Genomic DNA, 19,475 nt, shown 5'->3' with positions numbered 1-19,475 from the left:
CTTTAAAGACTGTGGATTTCATCTTTAATTATGTGAAATTCAGGGTGGATTTAGACATTGATTTTGGCATAAATCCAAGAAAACAATCCCACTGCCCCATCCTTGCAGCAGCCAAGCATGCAGCCTCCTTGCTGCCACTGATGTTTTGGAAAGCAAGTGTGGAACCCCTGAAAGGCTCCAGGCTTTGAAGGCAGTGAGATCAAACTGAGCAGGTGTGCATGTTTGGCTTCACATTTTAAAAAACCCACAGAAAATACGCCAGGAAGGCAAGGAATGTCTATTATTTGCTATAGGCACAAAACAAATATTTCTGGCTAAGTGAACTTTTGGCTAGCAAGGGGCAGAGCAGGGCGTGTGCAGATCTGCAGCAGGATGGATCTCGAGGCTAGGCAGATCACAGGCAAGCAGAAAAGTTAAAAGAAAGGCAGAGCAATAAACATGCACTGAACCCTGAAGAAAACCTGAGTGATTCCTGCCCCTGCCAGCTGCTAATCTAGCAGGCTTTAAGAAGCCCCATGGAAAAACACCTTGCAGGAGACCACGCTGACTGGAGCAGACAGGGAGCCAGCAAGACCTCTGCATTTCTGCTTCTCATGTGTTTGCTTAGCACAAGCCAAAACCCAGCTCTAGACTTACACTAACTCTTAGCTTTGCTGTGGGGTACAGCAAAATGTACAAAGCACAGATTTTTTCCACCTTTGACAAGGAGTGTAACAATCTCTTCTTTCAATCAGACTTTGCTCAGGAGCTAGTGCAAAAGCTCCTTTGGAAGTTACTCTTTGCTCCTTACCACTCAGACCTGCCCTGCCTGGCTGCAATCTGCCACATGGACCTTCCTTGTTAATGAAGTCTTGTGCTCAAGGGATCTGAGGTGTTTTAATTAATTTTGTATTTGTGATAACTGCATGGCTTGGGAGGAATGGTGTTCTCATGTACATCAGGTCTGGAAAAATGTCCTTTTGAGCAGTGTCAGGTTTTGATAAGCACAAAGGGCAATGTCAGCACCAGTCTTTTGTGGTCAGCTGTGGCTTTGTCACTGCTTGAGCTCAGAGCATTGAACAGCCTCACAACCTGTCAGGGCTCAGAAAGCACAGAACAAGGTTCAGCAAGAGCTATCATCCCTCCCAGCAGTGGGTGAGGAGCTGCCTGCCAGTGCATGCATTATTCAAGCAACAGCACTGGCAGCATCACTGGCAGTCTGGGGCAAAGATTCAAGCACCAGCTGCTGGTCAGAACAGACACTAATCCTTGTGACCAAGGCACGTGTGGGAATTCCTCATGATTTCTCTTTTTGCTTCCTGATACTCAACAAATAATAAATAACTGGAGAATTTAACCTGGGCTGTGTTTTTAAATCAGTGAAGTTGTTTTCTAAAACACATCTCCAAAATATCAGTTTAACAGCAGTTTAACCATACTGGCCTCTCTGTCATACTTGTAAGTTGTCCCACACCCTTGTCATGTATTACCTACCTTGCTAATGAAAGCTCTCAGAGAGGCAAACACATGCTTAAGGGCTGCTTCTGATTGCCCATTTTTGAGAAAAGCCAGATGAATATCAAAAACCTTCTTCATAAGTGGATTGTGGCCATCGTTGCTTAAAAGCTGGGTCTGGAAAGCAACAGAATTTACTTAGCAGAAATGTTGTGCCTGAAAATGACAGAGATAATTCTGCATAATTAATCACACTAAATCTTAAGCCAGATAAGAAACAAGGCCTTCAGTGAAAATATCATCAATAAAACATGAAAATCACTAAAAACTTACAGTAGTTAGCAGAGGCTATTTTTGTAACAGAGAAAAAACCCTAAAATATTTTATCACTTTTGAATCAATAATTCCAAAACCTAAGTCAATATTCTGTAGAACTGTTAGTGGTTGCCTAATTATTTTAAATAAAACATGTTGTTACAAATGTAACTATCACACTGGGTTTTTTCCATTTCTTTTATTTTTCTTGAAAATTGTCTTGTTTGCAGCCCAAAAGAGAGAAGGGTGAAGAAAAAAAAAAAAAAAGACTCGTTTCCTGCAGAGTTTTGCCATTTTCCACCTTGTGGGGATATGGCACATGGAATTACTTGGGGTCATTGATACAGTTTGGTGTCAGACCAGGTGGGCTGTGCCCGCTGCCAACCCCTCAGGGCTGTGCAGAAGTCTGGGCATGACACAAGGATGTGGATGTCCTGTATTGACAGGAAATCAACAGCCCCCATCCCACTGCCAGTCCTCACAGCCCTTGGGCTGGCTCAGATTTCGACACTTTGCACAGACCTCGTGGTAAGTTCAAGATCCAGAGTTTTATGCTGAGCTCATTTCCTGTGGCAGTGGAGCAGCACCAGCCCAGTTGCTGCAGTACAGGACCCACTTGTGTCTGGTGTGGCCATAAAAGTGAAGCCAAAGCCCACTAAAGGGGAAGGGAATCCAGTCTATCCTGTGGTTTGAAAATCATACTGTTTTGTGGTCCAGCAATACTCCAAAAGAGGCAGCTGAGAAAGTCAAGCAAGTTTTAAGTGTTGCATTGAAATCCTTCTGCTGTTACCAAACTTCTAAGGAGTATTAACATCTACCCCAGGATGGCTTTTTGGCTCTGCAATGGAAACAGAAGCTATGAATACCTTTCTCTTCCTCTCCATGTAAAAGGAAAATCTTCACTGTGCTTGCTCTGAAACCCAGAGCTGTTCTGGTGACACTACACAAGACACATTGCTGCTACATGCAGGATTCCTCTGACTACACTTCAGGAAGAGCATTTCTGGAACAGCATTTTGCTGCCATCCTAGGGCTCTCTTTACCACAGAGGCCCTGGTTTTTGTAGATGGCAATGGCTGCCAAAAGCACAAATCCCAGAATGGAAGAGAAGACTTCTACCCATGGCTCTGGTCCTGTCTGCACTGGTAACCACAGCTGGAGTGCCTCAGCCCCAGAGGTATTCATATACAGAGATTCAAAGAAATCTGGGCCTTGCTTCTAGGTAACTTAGGGTACAAAAGACTGAGTGTTCCAAAAATGTAGGACATTCATTTCCCTTTTCTCTAGTCCTTCCTTTCTACACGATATACATTTCCTCTTATTCTATCTTTGTAACATCTACAGTCAAGGTATAACATCTATGGGATTTTCTCTGGCCTTGCAGTTTTGAAGAAATGGCAAGATTGTGTATGGGTATAATTATTCTGAGACCCTGTGAAACACTCAGTGTTTTGGAAAATAAACAAGCTGTAAATGATTTGCTTTTGTAAAACCTTTCATATTCTTCCACTCTAGGAAAACAGATCACCAAAATCCACACACGTATAAAAACACAGCACACTTTTCTACAACATTTTTCATTTCAGTACTGACCTTGAAACTCTGAGTGAAAAAAGAGATGGTGTCCAGGACTGTCAGGCACACTTCTGTGGCAATATTGCCCTCCAGTAATGCCTGGTGCACAATATCTGCTTCTGAGGTGCCTGCATCTGTGGACAGAGAGAAAATTAGAAGGAAACAGTATTCAACACTCCAGCTCCCAAAAAAACGAAGTGCTGGTACAGATAAGATCCTCCCCTTGCACTTTGTGTTTGTGAGATGATGCAAGAATACAAGATGCTGAATTTGCCAACTACATTCAGAGAAGCTGCCTCAGCCTGATGCCACACCAGAAAAACAGTACCTGTATTGCCCCTTAATACCACTGTCTTTAAAGCCAGACAGAGCATGAGGTGCCCAAGCTGTCTCCAAAGAGGGAAGATGGCAAAGTGCTCCAATGGGACAAAATGCACCCACATGGAGAGGCTCAGAGCAGATCCCAGCACGGGACTCTGTGCAGTGCAGCTCTCCTGCTTGCCCTGTTCCCTACCCAAACCAAGGCATCACCTGCCCACACACTGAGCCAAGGAGCTGAGCTGAGACAGGCAAGAGCAGAAAGCCACACAAGTCCCAGGGGTGATTTTTAAGGGGCTGGCTTGAATGCCACCCTCACCCATCTAGGAATGTTGCAGGGAGGCCTGGTGACTACCACACTTCTGCAGAATTTGAGTAACCCGAAGCAACCAGCAGCAAGTTACAATGGCTCCATGCAGTTTTCCCCAGGCTGGCACGTGCCCTGGGCCCTGCTGGCTCTGCTGCCACACGTACTGTGGTTGAGGGTGAAGGAGCTCTCCAAGCTGCCCAGGTGCTGGAGCCGTGCCCCGGCTCTGCTGCGGAGCGCCGGCATGGTCTGGGATTTCCTCTCGGCTGCCGTGTGCTTGGATAGCCAGGCATCCTGCACCCTGCAAGGGGGAGCAAAGACAGGGCTTGGGCAGCAGCAGCAGCCACACCACTACAGGACTGCACAAGGATGGAGACCTCTTTCTCCAGCACACCAATGTGGGACAGTCCCAGTGGGACCGACCACGCTGAGCCCATCCTGCTGCTCCAGAAGGGCCTAGGGCTAACACAAGAGCAGGGATGCTGCTCAGGAAGCAGGGATGCAGCTCAGGAAGCAGGGATGCAGCTCAGGAATCAGGGATGCAGCTCAGGAAGCAGGGATGCAGCTCAGGAAGCAGGGATGCTGCTCAGGAAGCAGGGATGCAGCTCAGGAAGCAGGGATGCAGCTCAGGAATCAGGGATGCTGCTCAGGAAGCAGGGATGCAGCCAGGACTCTTGTCTCACCTGCAGCTGGCTGGGGGGGACACTGCCAACCTGCGCTCGCCTGAGCCTGGGGGTCTCATGCAGGAGCTGGAGGGGAGGGAAGGGGCAGGGTGCTGAGGTGAGGGGCTCCTGCTCAGGGCACGGTGCTGAGCAGAGCCCCAGAGCCGCTGGGGTTTGCCCAGAGTGGGTGTGGGTGTGCACCAGCCCTTCCCACCTCCGCTGGGGCAGGGAGCACGGGCATGATCCCCACACCCCAGCACCAGATGAAAGGATGCAGTACCTGGCAATATTTCTCTTCCCCACGTATCTGAAGTGAAACAAACACACCCTAGGAAGAAAATGAAATATGCATCTGTTACAGATCCTGCAGATCAGGAACGATTCAGAACATTTAAAACCCACACTGTTCTTGTCTGCAGCCACACTTGTCTGTGCACAAGGGCTTGGGTCTGTGTTTATAAGTCACTTGACCTCACACTTAGTTTCAAAATTCTATGGCACAACCCTATCTTCTCACCCACCTGTTCCCCCAGATTTGCTGCCAAGTGGAGGCTGTGGCAGTGACAGGGGAAGCTGAGCCCACAGGTGGGTGGGATACACCCCAGACAGAGCACTGGGCACTGCCACTAAACCATGCTTCCTCAATATACACTTGCTTCTCCTCAGAGGGAGGAAGAGCATGTCATTCCAACCTGGCCAGACACCCCTAGTGCTGCACAGGACAGTGTGTGCACTGTGGTCTCCTCCTTAGCCATTCTGACCACAAAAAGGTGCAGTGTTTGAATAGCAGCCTCATGATACTCACTCCAGAAGCATGAGGACATTGATCAGCTCCTGGGGGGAGAATTTGTTCCAGTAAGCTAAAAGAGTATCTGAAAGAAAATTAAGAACAGCGCACTGAGATTTCAAAAAACTCAACGGGGGGACCTCAGAGACCAAAACAGATGGTCCCTTGTTTTTCTGGCTGCCCTCAGTGAGAGGCACCAACCTTCAGAGATCATCTTCACAATGTACAGGTAGCACATCAGAAGTGTCCGGATCTCAAACTGGTCCAGCCGGCTGCAGTGGGACACGCTGCTCCTCATGGAGCTCCTGCGGATCTGCTGGGACACAGCTGTGACACAGAGGGCTCCTGGGCTGTGCACAGAGGCTGTGCAGCATGGGCACAGCAAACCTGGCACACACCAGCTGTGCTGGCATCCCTCCTGCCCCCCACATGTGCACCCCACAGCACCATGCCTTGGAAACAGCTCTTCCAGTGATGAGCAGCCTGGAAATCCTGGGCACATCACCAAGCACCCAAACACTTCTCTGCCCAGAGAAAAAACGTCTGGGCAGTGAATGACAGGTTATCCAGCAGCCTGCTTTCATTTCCCCTATTCTCTGCAGCAGCTAAGCTCCTTGACATTTTTAAAGCCAGTTCCTAAAAAACTCACTGCCTGTCACTATTTAAAGCAAAAATCTAACTTACTGTTAAAGGCATACACTTCAAAACAAAATGTCAGTTATTAAAAAGGAGGACATTTCATCTTAAGAACTTTCTCCTCCCCTTGATTTTTGGAAGTGTTTCAATTTTCCTCCTACTTAGTGACTCAGGCAAAGTGTGTGAAATCCTGCTGATGAGTCAATTTACGTGGGAAAGGCTTGAACATTGTGTGGGGGAAAGTATGACTTCTAAAGTTATACCAATTTTATTTTCCAATCTCTGTGCCTGCCTGAGCTGTATCCTTTGATAAATGGCTATAGTGAAGCCCTAGGCTTCTCCTAAAGCTTTACCTCACATGTTTGGAGAGGGATCCACAGATCTTATTTGCTGTTTATTCTGGGATAAGCTGTTGATGTGAGTCATAATAAAGCAGAAATAAACAATCATGTTAGAGTTGGAGACATGGTACTACAGCTAGAAATTTGCTATTGACCATGCCAAACTATCAAGTCAGCACACAGTTCAGTCCAGGGGAACAGGGCAATGAGCAGAGTCTGCCTCTGCAGAGCACTGCTGAAGATGTGCTCCTTTTGTGGCATTGCTTTTACATGGTTTTGTGGATGTTACATTCCCTAACAGAAAGATTACTTTCAACAACTCTGAAAAATGTTCAAGTGCATTTAAGAGGAGGATGTCTGGCCATGAGGGAAGAGCTGACTGGAAGCCACACCATCTCCTGCAAACCCCACCAGCAGTGCTGGAGCACACGCTCAGGGCTTTGCTGGACTGTCAAGTACTCAGCTGTGCTTGATCCTGGAGCTCTGTGATTTATGGAGAAGAGCTTGCAAGGCCTCACCTCTTCTAGGCACGTCAGCACACAGCCATGAGCCCAGATAATCTTTGCCTTGCTTCTTACAAGGGCCAAAATTTTTGAAGATGCATCAATGACTCATGCCAACCAAGATACCTGTGCAGAGGTTGGTTTGCACAAATACTTGTGTGCAATCTGCCAAGAAGAGGAGTACTGAATACCTCCTGTCTGAACAGTGGGGTCAGAGGTCTTTGTGGCATGACCACAGTCACCTTCTGCAAATTTGAGCCTGTGGTTACTCACCTGGAACTGGTTTTCCTGCAAACACTTTATTTTAAGTCAGTGGTCACTGGCAATCTCACACCATGGTGTTTTGCTTCTCAGGCATTTGGAAACCAATTACCAGCACCAGGCACTGGGGTCCAGCCAGGCTCAAACCACCCACACACAGGGAGCACATCTGAGTATGGACAGATGTACCACAGAAGCAGAGATTTTCCATACAGATATTACCTTTCATCTTTCACAAGTAATTTGTCAGCCATTCTATTTTTGGCTCAACGATGTTTGAAGAGAGAAAGCATACCAGACTTGTGACTCTGACCTTTGTTAAACATCAATCTCTTTGTTTCCAGAGGTATCTAGAAGCTGGCTCTGGAGAGTGTTACCACGGGGAACTCCTTTTCCCTCCCCCTTATTTACACAAAACACAGCCTGCAGGCTGAGTGCTGCTCTTCCCAACCCCTGGTACATTACATTTTCACTCTGATCCGGGGAACTTGTTGCTCCCTCTGAGTTCAAGGATCCTTTTGAGTCCTCCCGCTTCATTGCATGGCCATTTGGAAGGGCTGCTCCACAGGCTGAAAAAAAAAAACCCAGACCCCACAGTTAAGCCCTTTGCACTTTCAGCACAGGCAGCACAGATGGGGCTTGCCATGAAAATCTGGAAAGGACAGTTAGGGTGACAGCACATCTGGGAAAAAATATACAGAGTCTGTGAGGTATTTAGGAGATGACTGTTTCAGGTTTTGGGTAATGGGTTTTGAGTGCTTCAGGATGGTAAAAGCTGTATAAAAATAAATGGGAAATTTAGAATTTAGAAAAATTCATTTACCTGGATCTTTGTCTGCAATCAGGCTGGATCTGCTTGAGGGGGATGGAAAACTGCATATGAATTCATCCCTGGATGCCTGTAAAGCAATATAAGGTTTTGTGACCAATCAAAGATAACACCTATTCTCTTACAGAAGGGAACAATGCAATACAAAATGGCAAATTAGAGCAGCTTTTAAAAACAACACAGATGAAAACAAAAATTTCCTTACTTCTATAACAAGGAGACAAAGGACTTGTGGAGGAGTACAGAGAATAGCAGAACATATTAAATAAGTCATAGTAGTGTGTTTTCCTTTTTGTTTTTCATAATTTGAGTTGAAATTTTGCATTGTTTTTCCCAGATGTCCTATTTGTTATTCTTTTGCCCCAGCAAGGAGGAAAGCCTAGCCTGCAAAGCAAAGGCCACTTGAGAGCCCCAAACACAACTCTTGGGAAGATGGGCAACTCCCCAGAACAGCTGCTGGAGTCCCAGGCCAAGTCCTGCTCAAGCTTGTTGCTCTTGGAGGGACTCAACTCCCCTCAAGCACTGCACAACCTGTCCAAAAACATGTCAGACATGGAGGCATCCCAGCTTTACTCACAGGGCTGGAGGCAGGGCAGGAGGTCAGTGCCTCGTGGCTGGCCAGGCGCTGCAGGTTCTCCAGGAGCACCCCGAACAGCGGCAGGTACAGCTGGGCAATTTTTGCCTGCTGGTTCTGAAAGCAGGCACAGAGAAGAATCCCAGTAAGAGCCCAGGTTCCCAATGGAGTGAAAAAAGGGGAACTCTTGAGCCAAAACACGTCACATATATATATGTATTGGTATTTACACACTGTATGTGGTGTTCAAGAACATGAGCTGGTTTGGCTTCTCATCTCCACTTCTAGAGCTGCCAGAGAGGTTTTACCCTTCCAGCAACAAGCCTGGGCCACTCAGGGGGTTTGGAAGCTAAATAACACTCCCAGTCACACAGGATGTGTAAAAAACTAAATCCTGGATTTCCTAACTCTTTAACTGGCACTTGACTTGCATAATTTGATTTTTAAGTGCAACACCCATGAAAACATTTGCTCCATGCCTTGTGTTGCTATTGCTTCCAGTCAGAAATTCTCCATAGCAAATGCTTCTAATGAAAACAGTTTGTAGGAACAGATTAATTTGCATTAACTGGTACAGATAAAAAATGATTGGGTTGACATTGTCTAAATGGAAGACTCTTACATCCACTTCTTTTTTGTTAAACATAATCATTCTGGATTTGGCTGAAAAGTTAAAAAATAAAAAAAATTAAGGCTTGCAAATTGAGTAGAACCATTTAAATAAGAAAGAAATAAATTTTTTTCTTCTGATTCAGTATGACAAAAGAGAAAAGAAATCTTGAAAACCCTCATGGGTTGGCCAAACCTTCTCTCAGCTGTTGATGGAGCTGGGGTCTCCTTGGCTGGAGCAAGGGTGTGCCAGCACATGCTCAGCCTGTCCTGCCCATGGTGTGATTTTTTTGTTTTGCTTTGGAGTCTCTGGACACCAGCTGAGCATCCTGCCCTGGCTCCAGGCAGTTTTCTGGTCACACTGCCCTGAGCACAACAGATACACCAATATCCTGTGGGACAGCAGTAAGAGAGGGGGAGTTTCTGAGGAGTCAGGGGAGTGCTGCACACTGAGGGAGCAAACAGCTCCTGAGTTAGTCATGGACCCTCACTGCAGAGAAAAGCAAGCCCACCTCCAGGGCCTTCAGACAGGCAGAGAAGGGAGGAAAGAGGAGCTGGCTCTGGGCTCATGAGAGCCCCTGGCACATTTGGGGCACTCTCTCACCCTTCATGCCAGGAAGCCATCCATGTTCCCGATAACACTCAGGAATGCAGCACACTGGGAGCAATGTGAGGACCAAAATTCTGAAGAGAGGGATGTTTTCAGGCTAGAGCAAGGACAGACAGACTCTGCACAGATAGCTGGGCACTTTGGAGGGCATATGGGTCAGCAGAGAGCAGCACCAAGATAAAACACACCCATTTCCAGCCTCTTTCAGCATCATCACATGCTGAGCCTCTGACCAAAGAAAACTGAGATCCACCCAGAGGAAATCCAGCACCTCATGAGAATCAAGATCCTCTCCTCTGAGTCACTTATCAGTAAAATATGCAGCTGACTCATAACAGAGATCAGTTCTGCTTCCTGATTATAGCATATTAATATAGGACATGAACTTAGGCCCAAGACCAGAACATCACTGATGTCCTAATTTTGTTCAATAACTCCTGGTTAATGACTCTCTCAAGTTCCTTAATGGTTTTGGGGTAATTACCTGATGACTCAGCATGATCAAGAGGGCTGCAGTTAATTCCTAGATGGTTTCTGAGCTATTAGTGTTATTCCATAACTGTCAGTTATTTACAGTGGTTCCCTAAAAAGCAATTAGAATACCTCTGGTGCACACTGCAATATCCAAAACTCTGGTATGCGATTATTTTCTTAAAATTCAACAACATTAAGTTAAAAAGCCAACAAAACAGGCCTGACCTTGTGCTGGTATCTGTTGTCAAAGGCATGCTTGATCAGGAGATTTTTTAAGACGGAGATGGCCGTATATCTGATATCGTAATTGTCCTGCAAGGCAACAGAGGCTTCTCTAAGAAGCATCCCCACGAGGAAGTGATGCCTGCAATACTCATCAGTTAAACTGTACTCAAGATTTGTATCTGAAAGAAACAGTAAGGCAATGGTTAAGGGAAATGTTCCAAGAGTTTGTTCAGAGCAAGATACAACAGTCACGTAAGCCACAAAGTCCTCTAACAGTGTTCACTGCCCTCCTACAGTGCACTGATCTTTGAATAAAGCTGAACTGGCCACACAGAGTTCTCCACCAGCGACCCAAGTCATATCAAAGAACTTGGTGTCTTCCAGTTCAGGCTGTTCATTAATTTCAGCTCTCACTGCTTCAGCAGCACCTCAAGGAAGGATTTCTGCCATGTGATGCTCTGCAAAGCTTCTCTCTCTGGTGAGCAATTTGTAAGTCAGAGAAAAGGGGAAAGACAGCACAGCTTACTGCCTGGGTAGCTTTGCTCCTGACTGGGGCTTGTCCTGTAAATCCCAACCACACAGGCAGCAGGGATACCAACCTCCAGCAAGCAGCTGCGAGGGTGGCATGGGCAGTGGAAATGGTGGCTTTACCTGCCCTAGCAGTGCTGCTCTGCAGCTCGTTGCACACCCTCCACCAACCTGTGCTCCTTCTCTCGAGGTCAGAGAGCAGAGCAAAAGCAAGCAGTGCTGCTGGGATGAGGGATGCAGATGAGGACATGGCCAAGTGACCAGTCTGCATCCCAGTCTGCACAACTGGGCAGCTGTGTGGGCCAGGGAGCCAGGCTAGGGCTCCAGGCTGCTGCTTGCCAGAAGATATTGAACACAGCTCCTCAGAAGTTGCACTGACTGCCGAGAGAAAGCCAGCTCAGCACCTCATCCCCTTACTTAACCTAACCTGTACCCTGCACCTCACACAGATTCAGGCAGATTCTGTGATCAAAGCAGAGACTGCTACCAGGATAAGGCATCACTTCTGCTGAGGAGCCTGGAGGGAGCAGCAGGGAAGAGACAGACACACTGACTGGTGCAGGGTGCATGTGCACTGGGGCTGCTGTGAACAGCCTTGTCCTGACACCATTATCTCTGCCAGGCCATTTACCAAATTAGAACCACCTCAGGGATAATCCCAAAGCTTTACCATTAGCAGCAGGTCCAGAAAGCTCTGAGGGGTCAGATATTTACTAAAACAAGGGATATTTCATTTACTTCTGCTTCTGCCACCTGTATTTGTGTGGAACCACTTTGGGACTTGTATGGTTTTACCATGAGGCACAACCAAACATCCCCTTTCATCCACCAGAATAAATCATACAATTATAAATCCACAGGGCTTTTACATGGGGAATCCCAAACCTCCTCTCCAGTACATGTACTGGCCAGGCTATGGCACCCAAGCCTGGCAATCTTTACTGCAGTTCTGTAGCACAGATGAGCCATAAGGACTCAGAGGGAATGAGCACTCCTGGGGGCTGCTGGAGGCTGCCCTGCCAGCAGTGCCACAGCTCCAGCCACCCACACCTGCACCCAGCCTCAGCCCAGCCCCTTGTAAGCCCCTTCCACCCCGTGCTGAGCAGCTGCAGGACCAGACAGAACACGGGGTGACAGTGAAAGTGTGGATGTGTGGGGGTGCCACAGTACAAACACCCTCGGCGTGCACCGAGGACTGGCACGGGCTCCAGCTCTGCTGGCTGCCCTCAGGTTTGAGAACAAGCTCAAACACACTGTGCACTGCTGTGCTCTTGTTCAATTGAAAGCAGAAGGTGACCTGGATCCCCTTCTGGTGGCCACAGGGAGAGCTGGCAGCAGGGCAGTGAGTTCAACCTGTTCTCCTGCATCCCCATTCCCTACAGGACCCCCAATGAGACACACACTTCTGACACTCCTGAGAACAAAGGATTGCATTGCACAATTTGCCTATTTACTGAAACGCAGGCAGTTGTCTTCCAGATATTGCTAGTTCCATGTAAACTTAAATATAGGAAATACCAGAAAGACTGACTGCATGCCATTCTGGAACAAAATAATACAAACCTGACAGAAAATCATCTTGTCCTGAGGTTAATGTCCTAACCAGGACATACACTTCCTTGACACCAAACCAAAGTTCATCTAGTTAGAAACCCTCAGGACTAATAAATTATAGCTCTTTAGCCAATCTCTTAAAAAAGAACATACCTTGAACTCTTTGCAGCTTGGGTTTGGAAAATGTCATTGGTAAATTCAGAGGAATGTAGTGCTCATGATTGCAAATAGTTTGAAGAAATTCAAACTTGTATTCAACCAGCAGCTGAGATAAAAAAAGACAAACACAAACTATGTTTTTAGTTTGGCCCATTTTCTTCCAGTTCAATGTACTTGTTGCACAAGGATTGAAGAATCTAATAAATAGCATCTGGTGAAACTCACTAATAACTGGCAAATTCCTGTGTTGCTCTGCCTAAGTGTCAATGCGTACAGGTGTTACTTGGGACTTGTCTTTTTCATCTAGGTTATTAACCGCTCTTTCCTGTCATTCTGCCTTTTTACATAACTTTAAAGACCATCTGGCTACAGGCTCTTAGCCCAGATAAAAAGGTCTCTGCCTCTAAAAGACTCTGCAGGAACAGAGTCTAAAAGGTATCCAAGAGTTGTATAAAATAATCACTACAAAGCTTTGACTGATGTAGATATGTACAGCTGCAAACCACTACTGCTTACCTTAGGGTCTTTTGGGCTGAATCCAGAAATGTAATCATTTATCAAGTTAAAAACAAATCCTCTGTCCATAAAGGTCAAACAACGCTGGAGAAAAAATAGCAACATGTGACCAACCATTAAAAGTAAAAGCAATCATTCTAAATGTCCTCCATACTACTGCCCTGCCAGCAGCCAGATTTCATCCTCTGGGTTGCTGCTGACTTTCCAAAACATACGTGATCCTTTTTCTCTGAAATAATTTGGATGAGTTTACTTAAGTCTCCAGTGGACAACAAAAATATTTAAAATGAGAGTATATATATTTCAGGTTCCAAACAGTTGCTAGGAATGCCTGAAAACCCTCAGACACATACAGAGTTACTGTCTCTTTGAAAACAGAAGGTTTCTTTCCTAGGACAGCTTATCCCCTCGAGAGTTTTTACAACTGAAAAAACCAAAGACAAGATAAATTAAGACCACATTTGTTTGCTTGTAGCCATATTTCTCATTGCCAATCTCTTTTTTTTTTTTTTTCCCAATCAAATCCTGGGAGAAGGAAAGAAACTGCTGACCTTCAGGAAGTTAGCCAAGCTAAAGTTGACATTCCTGGACTCTTCGGGGATCTCATTGTAGCGGATGGTCACGTGAGGAATGATGGCGAGCAGCAGCGAGTGCAGGGCGTGCTGGTAGGACTCAGGGAACCTCTGGCCTCTGGGCAGCTGAAACCAAGAGCACGTCCCAGCTCAGTGCTGCAAGCCAGCAGCTGGGGACAACTGAGCACAGGCACGAGTTCTTTAGCATTTGGTTTTGTTGCTTCCTAATAAAGCAGTGACCAAAGAATGTATTGGCTGCAACTGCAGTGGGTAGTAACAGAAAAGGAGGCTGCACAAGCCATAAGGACTTCTGGAATTTTTAAATTACAACTGAGAGTGAAAGGAAGGAAAAGGGAAAAGTAAAGTGAAAAATAAAGTGAAGCTGTTCAGCTTGGCAGTGTTTTTTTTTTAACAGACAGTCACACAGCTTTTCAGAAAAGCTTTTGGAGTTTGTGACAGCTCTGTAATATAGCATTGACCAATTCATTTTTACCTTGATTTTGTTTTCTTCCAGTAAGTACATTGCCATGGACTTTGCCAGTGCTTCAAAGAAGAACCACGAGTACTAGAATGAACAAAGAATACTATTACTTTTCTCAGCAGGATTGAACATGACTGATATTCCCCGAGTATGTGGGGAAACACCTGTGTGGGAGGGAAAGCTCACATCCAAAAGGCTTTTTGTAAGCACAGCTGTGCTTGCACAGTTGGCTTGGAATAGATGCCTCTGCTACCCAGAGATGTCTTACCAGTATTAGGGTGGGAATAGATTTAGCCCCTCTGCACCCCAATGCACCCTGCCAAAAACCAGCAGAGTTTGGGGTGCAAGCCCTGCAAAGGCCCAGAGAGGCAGAAACTCATTTTGCCTCCATAAGTCACCCTTCAGGTGTGGCTTGAGGAAAATAGATAAAACTGGCAAAATGAACAGCTTTTGCTGTCTCCTGCCATGGGCCTAAGCAGGGGTTCCCTGCAAGAATTCATCTGTTTTACAGGGAGAACCTCGAGGATGTGGATGCAATGTTGGCCTGGCAGCTTTGCCCTGCAGTGGGTTTACATGGGGCTGAGCGCTGGGCTTCACACCAGAGCCCCTCTTCTCCCCCTCGACCCTTGACAGCCAGGCACCGCCAGCACCTCACCTTGAGGAGTTTATTGATGGCAAGAAAATCCGCTGACTGCTTCAAGATGGTGGCCATGGAAAGCACCAGGATTTCATGGGTCATCTTGGCCTGCTTGGCACTGGGTTTCTCGGCTCGGAAGACGTACTGGGGTGAGAAGAGCAGGGTCAGCCCAGCCTGCCCCGGCACGGGGCCTCGGGGGCCGCCCCTCACACTGACCTTTATGAAGGAGCGCAGGTAATGGTCCAGACCTTCCTCATGGCACTTGGACACGATGTGCAGAAGAACCCTGGGGGGAAAGGTGGTTTGTGCTCAGCACACCACACGAGAGCAAGTTCCTCAACCTCACAAAAGCTGACACACGCGTATCCCATCCCGCCCGACCCCAAAAGCCTCACCACTGGCACAGCCTGCTTTGCAGAGACATCTCCTACAGGCCAGCAGCCCCAACACAGCTCCTGCACCACCCTGGCACAAAGCACTCAGCCCCTTCTCCACTTCTGTGCTGGCCCAGGAATTTCCCAGACAAGCTGACTTTTAGCACTCAGAACTCCTTGAACAGATGAGACAGAACATTGTCCATCGTTTTTATAATCGGATACCTCCCTGCCTCCCCAGGATTTATTAATTCTGGAAGCCTTCTTTTTTATTTTTCTTTATTTACATCATATGCTCCTTGTTACATGCACTGGATTATTTTGGGCCGTTGCCTTGCAGTGTGGGAAGGTCAAGCAGATGTTGGAGAACATGCCAGCCCTCTGGACTCACTGCCAGGCGGCTGATCAAGGCAGCAAGAGCCTGGTTTCCCCAGCCACTACTGGGGATTTACATTCCACTCCCAGCCAGAGGGAACAACAAGCTATTGCATGTTGTCACAGACCCCACAGGCCAAACCACAAGGAGGAGTTTACAAGTCCCTTATCAGATAAAGTGGGTTTTAAATTCCACTATGACAATCTGATGAGAAAAAGAGATGTTATTAAACAGAAAGATACTGACAAACTGGAAAGCATCAGGACAAACTTTGGTAAAAATCTCTGGAAATGAAGGTGGGAGCTGGTTACCCAACAGGTACCTGTGGTCACCTGTTGCCCTGTCCTTGCCTTCTGGTGCTTCAAACAGAGTGGAATTACAATGCTCCACAAAGGAGAAGTTCTCATGACCCAATATCTGGGCGTCATATAGTGCAGGGCTGTGACTGCAACAGGCACCACATCCCTGGGGACCGGGGTCAGCCTCCAGCCCCCAGTTCCATGGCAGCAGGATGCTCCTGGTACATGGAGGCACACTCTGTATGGGACCAGAGGGGGGTGACATCCAGCAGCCCCCTGTGCACGGCAGCACCACGGGAGGAAGGTGCATGTTTTGCATGTTTCAGCGCATCTCTGGGTTCCAGGGGTCACTGCAGGTGCCAGGCAGGGCAGGTGCTTTGGCTGGAGCTCCCTGCAGCGCTGCCCGGGCTGGTGCTGCCCTCTCGGGGCTGCCAGAGCCTGGAGACTGCACAGCTGGAGCTGCAGCACAGCTGGAGCTGCCACACCAGCCCCAGGGCACCAGGAGCAGTCCTGGCACCAGGGACTGGAGCGCTGGGATGAGATCAGGACACTGCTCCCCACATCTGCTGCCCTCAGCTGGGACACACCTGGGCACTCTGCAGCTGTTTGATAGGACAACTCAGCTCCCAGAGCCACCAAACCCTTTCTCTTTTGAGAAACAAACCAGGAGTATCTTTGAAGTGCCACGTTTTTCCTCACATCCCTCCCAGAAGAGCCCCACAATGCCCCCATGCCACCCACATGATCCATGGGGACAGCACCCTGCAGTGGGAAAGCAGACCCTGCTTTGCACTGCCATTTGTGGCCTTGCATTTGTCACTGGATGGTTCACCCAACACTCACATGGTGCAGTTGACAGCTACTTCATCCTCCTGCGTCACGTTTGTGAGGACTCTAAATAGTTGCATAAGAATTACAGGTAGAAACTGAATCATTACTTGGATCTCCATCGCGTGCAAACACTAAAACAAATGTTCAGAACACAGACACTTTTAGTTCAACATGTTGCAGGTGTTAAACATTTACAGTCCACAGGCATTTCTGTGGCAATGGGACAGGGTTAGCAAAGGCTTCAGGGTGGGGAAATGCTTCAGCCCACTGGAGGACAGGGCAACCTGGACCCACAGCAGGACCTGCTGCCTCCTTCCAGCTGACAGATCCCCGCTGCAAACCTCCAGGGAGCAACATAAATCACTTATGCCAGGTATTAATCCTCCTCTCAGATTGTCCAGGCAGCTGTGACTTCATTAGAGGTCACAAGCTAGTATTTGATTTTAAAAGCCCAGAATTTAAGGCTGAAGGTTTGCTCTCAAGTCTTCTCATCACTTGTGATGTTTTTTTGAAGTCCCATTTCCACAAATGCCTTTGGAGCATGAAAAACTGCTGCCCAATGACTTTCAGAGAGACTTTACAAAGAGCAGAACTTGCTAGTGAAAATGGAGTTTAAAGCACTTAGGGAAGGTCAGGATGGTCTTGTGCGTACATTCTTCACCAGACTCACAGAGCTCTTGTACCTGAAGCTCATGATATGAGTCTAGGAAAGATAGCATGTTTCATTTTCAGATTTCAAACCTGCAAATGTAACAGAAGGTTTTAAATGTAGCTATTTAAATTACTGAATTTTTTATTGAGGTGGTGGTGGTTAAGAGTCCCCTACTTGTGGTTAGCACATACCTATCTCCCTGTCTGAAGGCTGCAGTGAAGGTGCTGGGGCTTGGCAGGAGTGGGACCTGGCAAAATGCTCACAACAAATTCTGTGATTTTAGTCCTTGGCTTCAAAATCTGCTATTATTTCTATTTCTTAAAATATTTAAACGTTATGTGACAAACATTAAGTAACCCTGTGGTGATACATCCCCACCACAAGAAGTGGAGCTGTTGCTACAGCACCACTCTCAAAAACAGGCAGTCATGGAAGGAAACAAGGACAGTAAATAGCCAAGAAAAATATTCCTGCAGAAGCCCTTGCTGGACCTGCTCCAAAGCCCTTACTCATGCTGCAGTGATTACCAAAAAGCTGGGTCTAGGTCATAGGTCACCTCTGCTTAAATTTAACGGGCTGATAATCTCACGTATCTTTTTCAGCCTGGAAAAAAACCTCCTTTTGAATGGGCTTTCAGAAAACAAGGAATGGTGCTACAGTTTAAAGGGCTGAATCAAACCTAGAGCAGTAAGGGAGGAGTGTGTGAGTCCACCCAGAGAGAGCTGTGCCATGAGCATGGCAGAGCAATGCTGACTGCTTGTTTTATCCCTTGTGGAAGGCAGAGGGAAGCAGCACACAGAATATCGTCTGACAAGATAAAATGAATGTAGGGACATGAAAAAAACATTTCATTTAAATACTAGCCCATCTGATAGGATAAAGCAAAAGTAAGGGTACTGCACAATGCACTGGCCCCAGCAAGGGTGTGCTCTCACAGGGCAGGGTTCTGGGTATTTGCTGACAGTCTGTAAAAACACAAATGAAGCCCAGTGACAGGCAGGGTTCACCTTTAGGTATTTAACAAGCTCTCCTGGCACTTCCTTAGCTCCCGCCTGAACCAGCTGGCAGTAGTGGAAGAATTTGTGCAAGTGCATGTCCTGGAAAAGACAAACAAATTCAGTTCAGCAGCCTCAACATCTGTCAGCCCCTACTTTGTTGCTTGCACTTGGAAATCTGGTGACTTACCTGCAGCAGTGGGACATGCCCCCAGCAAACCCCATGTCCCTGCTGCCATCTCCCAGGACTGCTCACTGTTCCAACATACCCATCCACTGCTCAGCCCCTGGCTCCCAGCTAACCTCAATATTAAGCACAAAACTTACAGCAGTGTTAAAATTCTCCTGTGGAGAATTTTTTGTACTACCCTGAGCTCCAATCCCCAACCAACACAGGCCTGGAGAAACAGAAGCCCTCCCAAGAGCTGCAACTCACAGAAACTGCCTCACCACCTGCATCACCAGCCTCCTACTGTCCATCTGGGGCAGACTCTTCTTCCCATTACTCTCCCTCCTCCTCCAAGGTTAGATTTAATTACTGGATTATTTAACTCTGAAAAGCATCTGGAAATGTAATCTGGGAGGAAGCATAACTACTGTGCTCCTCTCAGTGCTATACAGAATCATTAAATCTCCAAAAACAGAACTAGATGCTGAAAGCCATTTGCCCTGAATGTAAATGTAGCAGATGGCATCCAGCCAAGGGTATTCCCCCAGGAGCAGTGCTGACAGGACTGCTAGACACTGGACAGCCCTAGAGAATGTGCTGGGGATCTTTGCTACACATCACGTGAAACTTCAGGAAGTCCACCACTGCCATAAGACAGCAGAACACACTAGGACTTGGTAGAACAGCCTGAACTGCTTTCCAAGGGAAACCAAGACTTTTTTTTTTGTGTCTGCTATTGTCAGAGAACTTATTTTTTAAAAAAAACTTAATAGAAAGTCGAATACTAGTTTGGACTCAACGATCTTAGAGGCCTTTTCAATATTAATGATTCTACAGTTTGGGGAAACCTCTCACATCCACCGGTTCTCTCT

The 19,475-nt window shown here is 47.0% G+C and overlaps 1 protein-coding gene across 5 annotated transcripts in view; it reads right to left on the bottom strand.

Moving 5' to 3' along the window:
- The window catches only part of DOCK11 (dedicator of cytokinesis 11), a 75,261-nt gene that overhangs the window by 19,306 nt on the left and 36,480 nt on the right, over window positions 1-19,475 (bottom strand). For 4 of the 5 annotated variants that reach the window (XM_021548503.4, XM_085570919.1, XM_085570920.1 and 1 more), the window contains 19 exons: window positions 18,447-18,536; window positions 16,800-16,918; window positions 15,124-15,193; window positions 14,926-15,051; window positions 14,283-14,354; window positions 13,769-13,915; window positions 13,218-13,301; window positions 12,696-12,807; window positions 10,461-10,639; window positions 8,546-8,659; window positions 7,963-8,038; window positions 7,605-7,708; window positions 5,600-5,711; window positions 5,417-5,483; window positions 4,892-4,939; window positions 4,633-4,698; window positions 4,117-4,250; window positions 3,343-3,458; window positions 1,474-1,611 (listed from right to left, as the gene is read on the bottom strand). In XM_021548503.4, the coding sequence (XP_021404178.2) occupies window positions 1,474-1,611; window positions 3,343-3,458; window positions 4,117-4,250; window positions 4,633-4,698; window positions 4,892-4,939; window positions 5,417-5,483; window positions 5,600-5,711; window positions 7,605-7,708; window positions 7,963-8,038; window positions 8,546-8,659; window positions 10,461-10,639; window positions 12,696-12,807; window positions 13,218-13,301; window positions 13,769-13,915; window positions 14,283-14,354; window positions 14,926-15,051; window positions 15,124-15,193; window positions 16,800-16,918; window positions 18,447-18,536 (1,974 nt within the window). The remainder of the gene's footprint in view (window positions 1-1,473; window positions 1,612-3,342; window positions 3,459-4,116; window positions 4,251-4,632; window positions 4,699-4,891; window positions 4,940-5,416; window positions 5,484-5,599; window positions 5,712-7,604; window positions 7,709-7,962; window positions 8,039-8,545; window positions 8,660-10,460; window positions 10,640-12,695; window positions 12,808-13,217; window positions 13,302-13,768; window positions 13,916-14,282; window positions 14,355-14,925; window positions 15,052-15,123; window positions 15,194-16,799; window positions 16,919-18,446; window positions 18,537-19,475) is intronic. The other variant, XM_077786513.2, reaches the window with a different exon arrangement.

Source organism: Lonchura striata, chromosome 4A (genome assembly GCF_050655825.1).
Source record: "Lonchura striata isolate lonStrDom1 chromosome 4A, ASM5065582v1, whole genome shotgun sequence".
Classification (NCBI taxonomy): Eukaryota; Metazoa; Chordata; class Aves; order Passeriformes; family Estrildidae; genus Lonchura; species Lonchura striata.
Note: the sequence above shows the minus strand (reverse complement) of the source record. Positions and strands in the feature narration are given on the sequence as shown.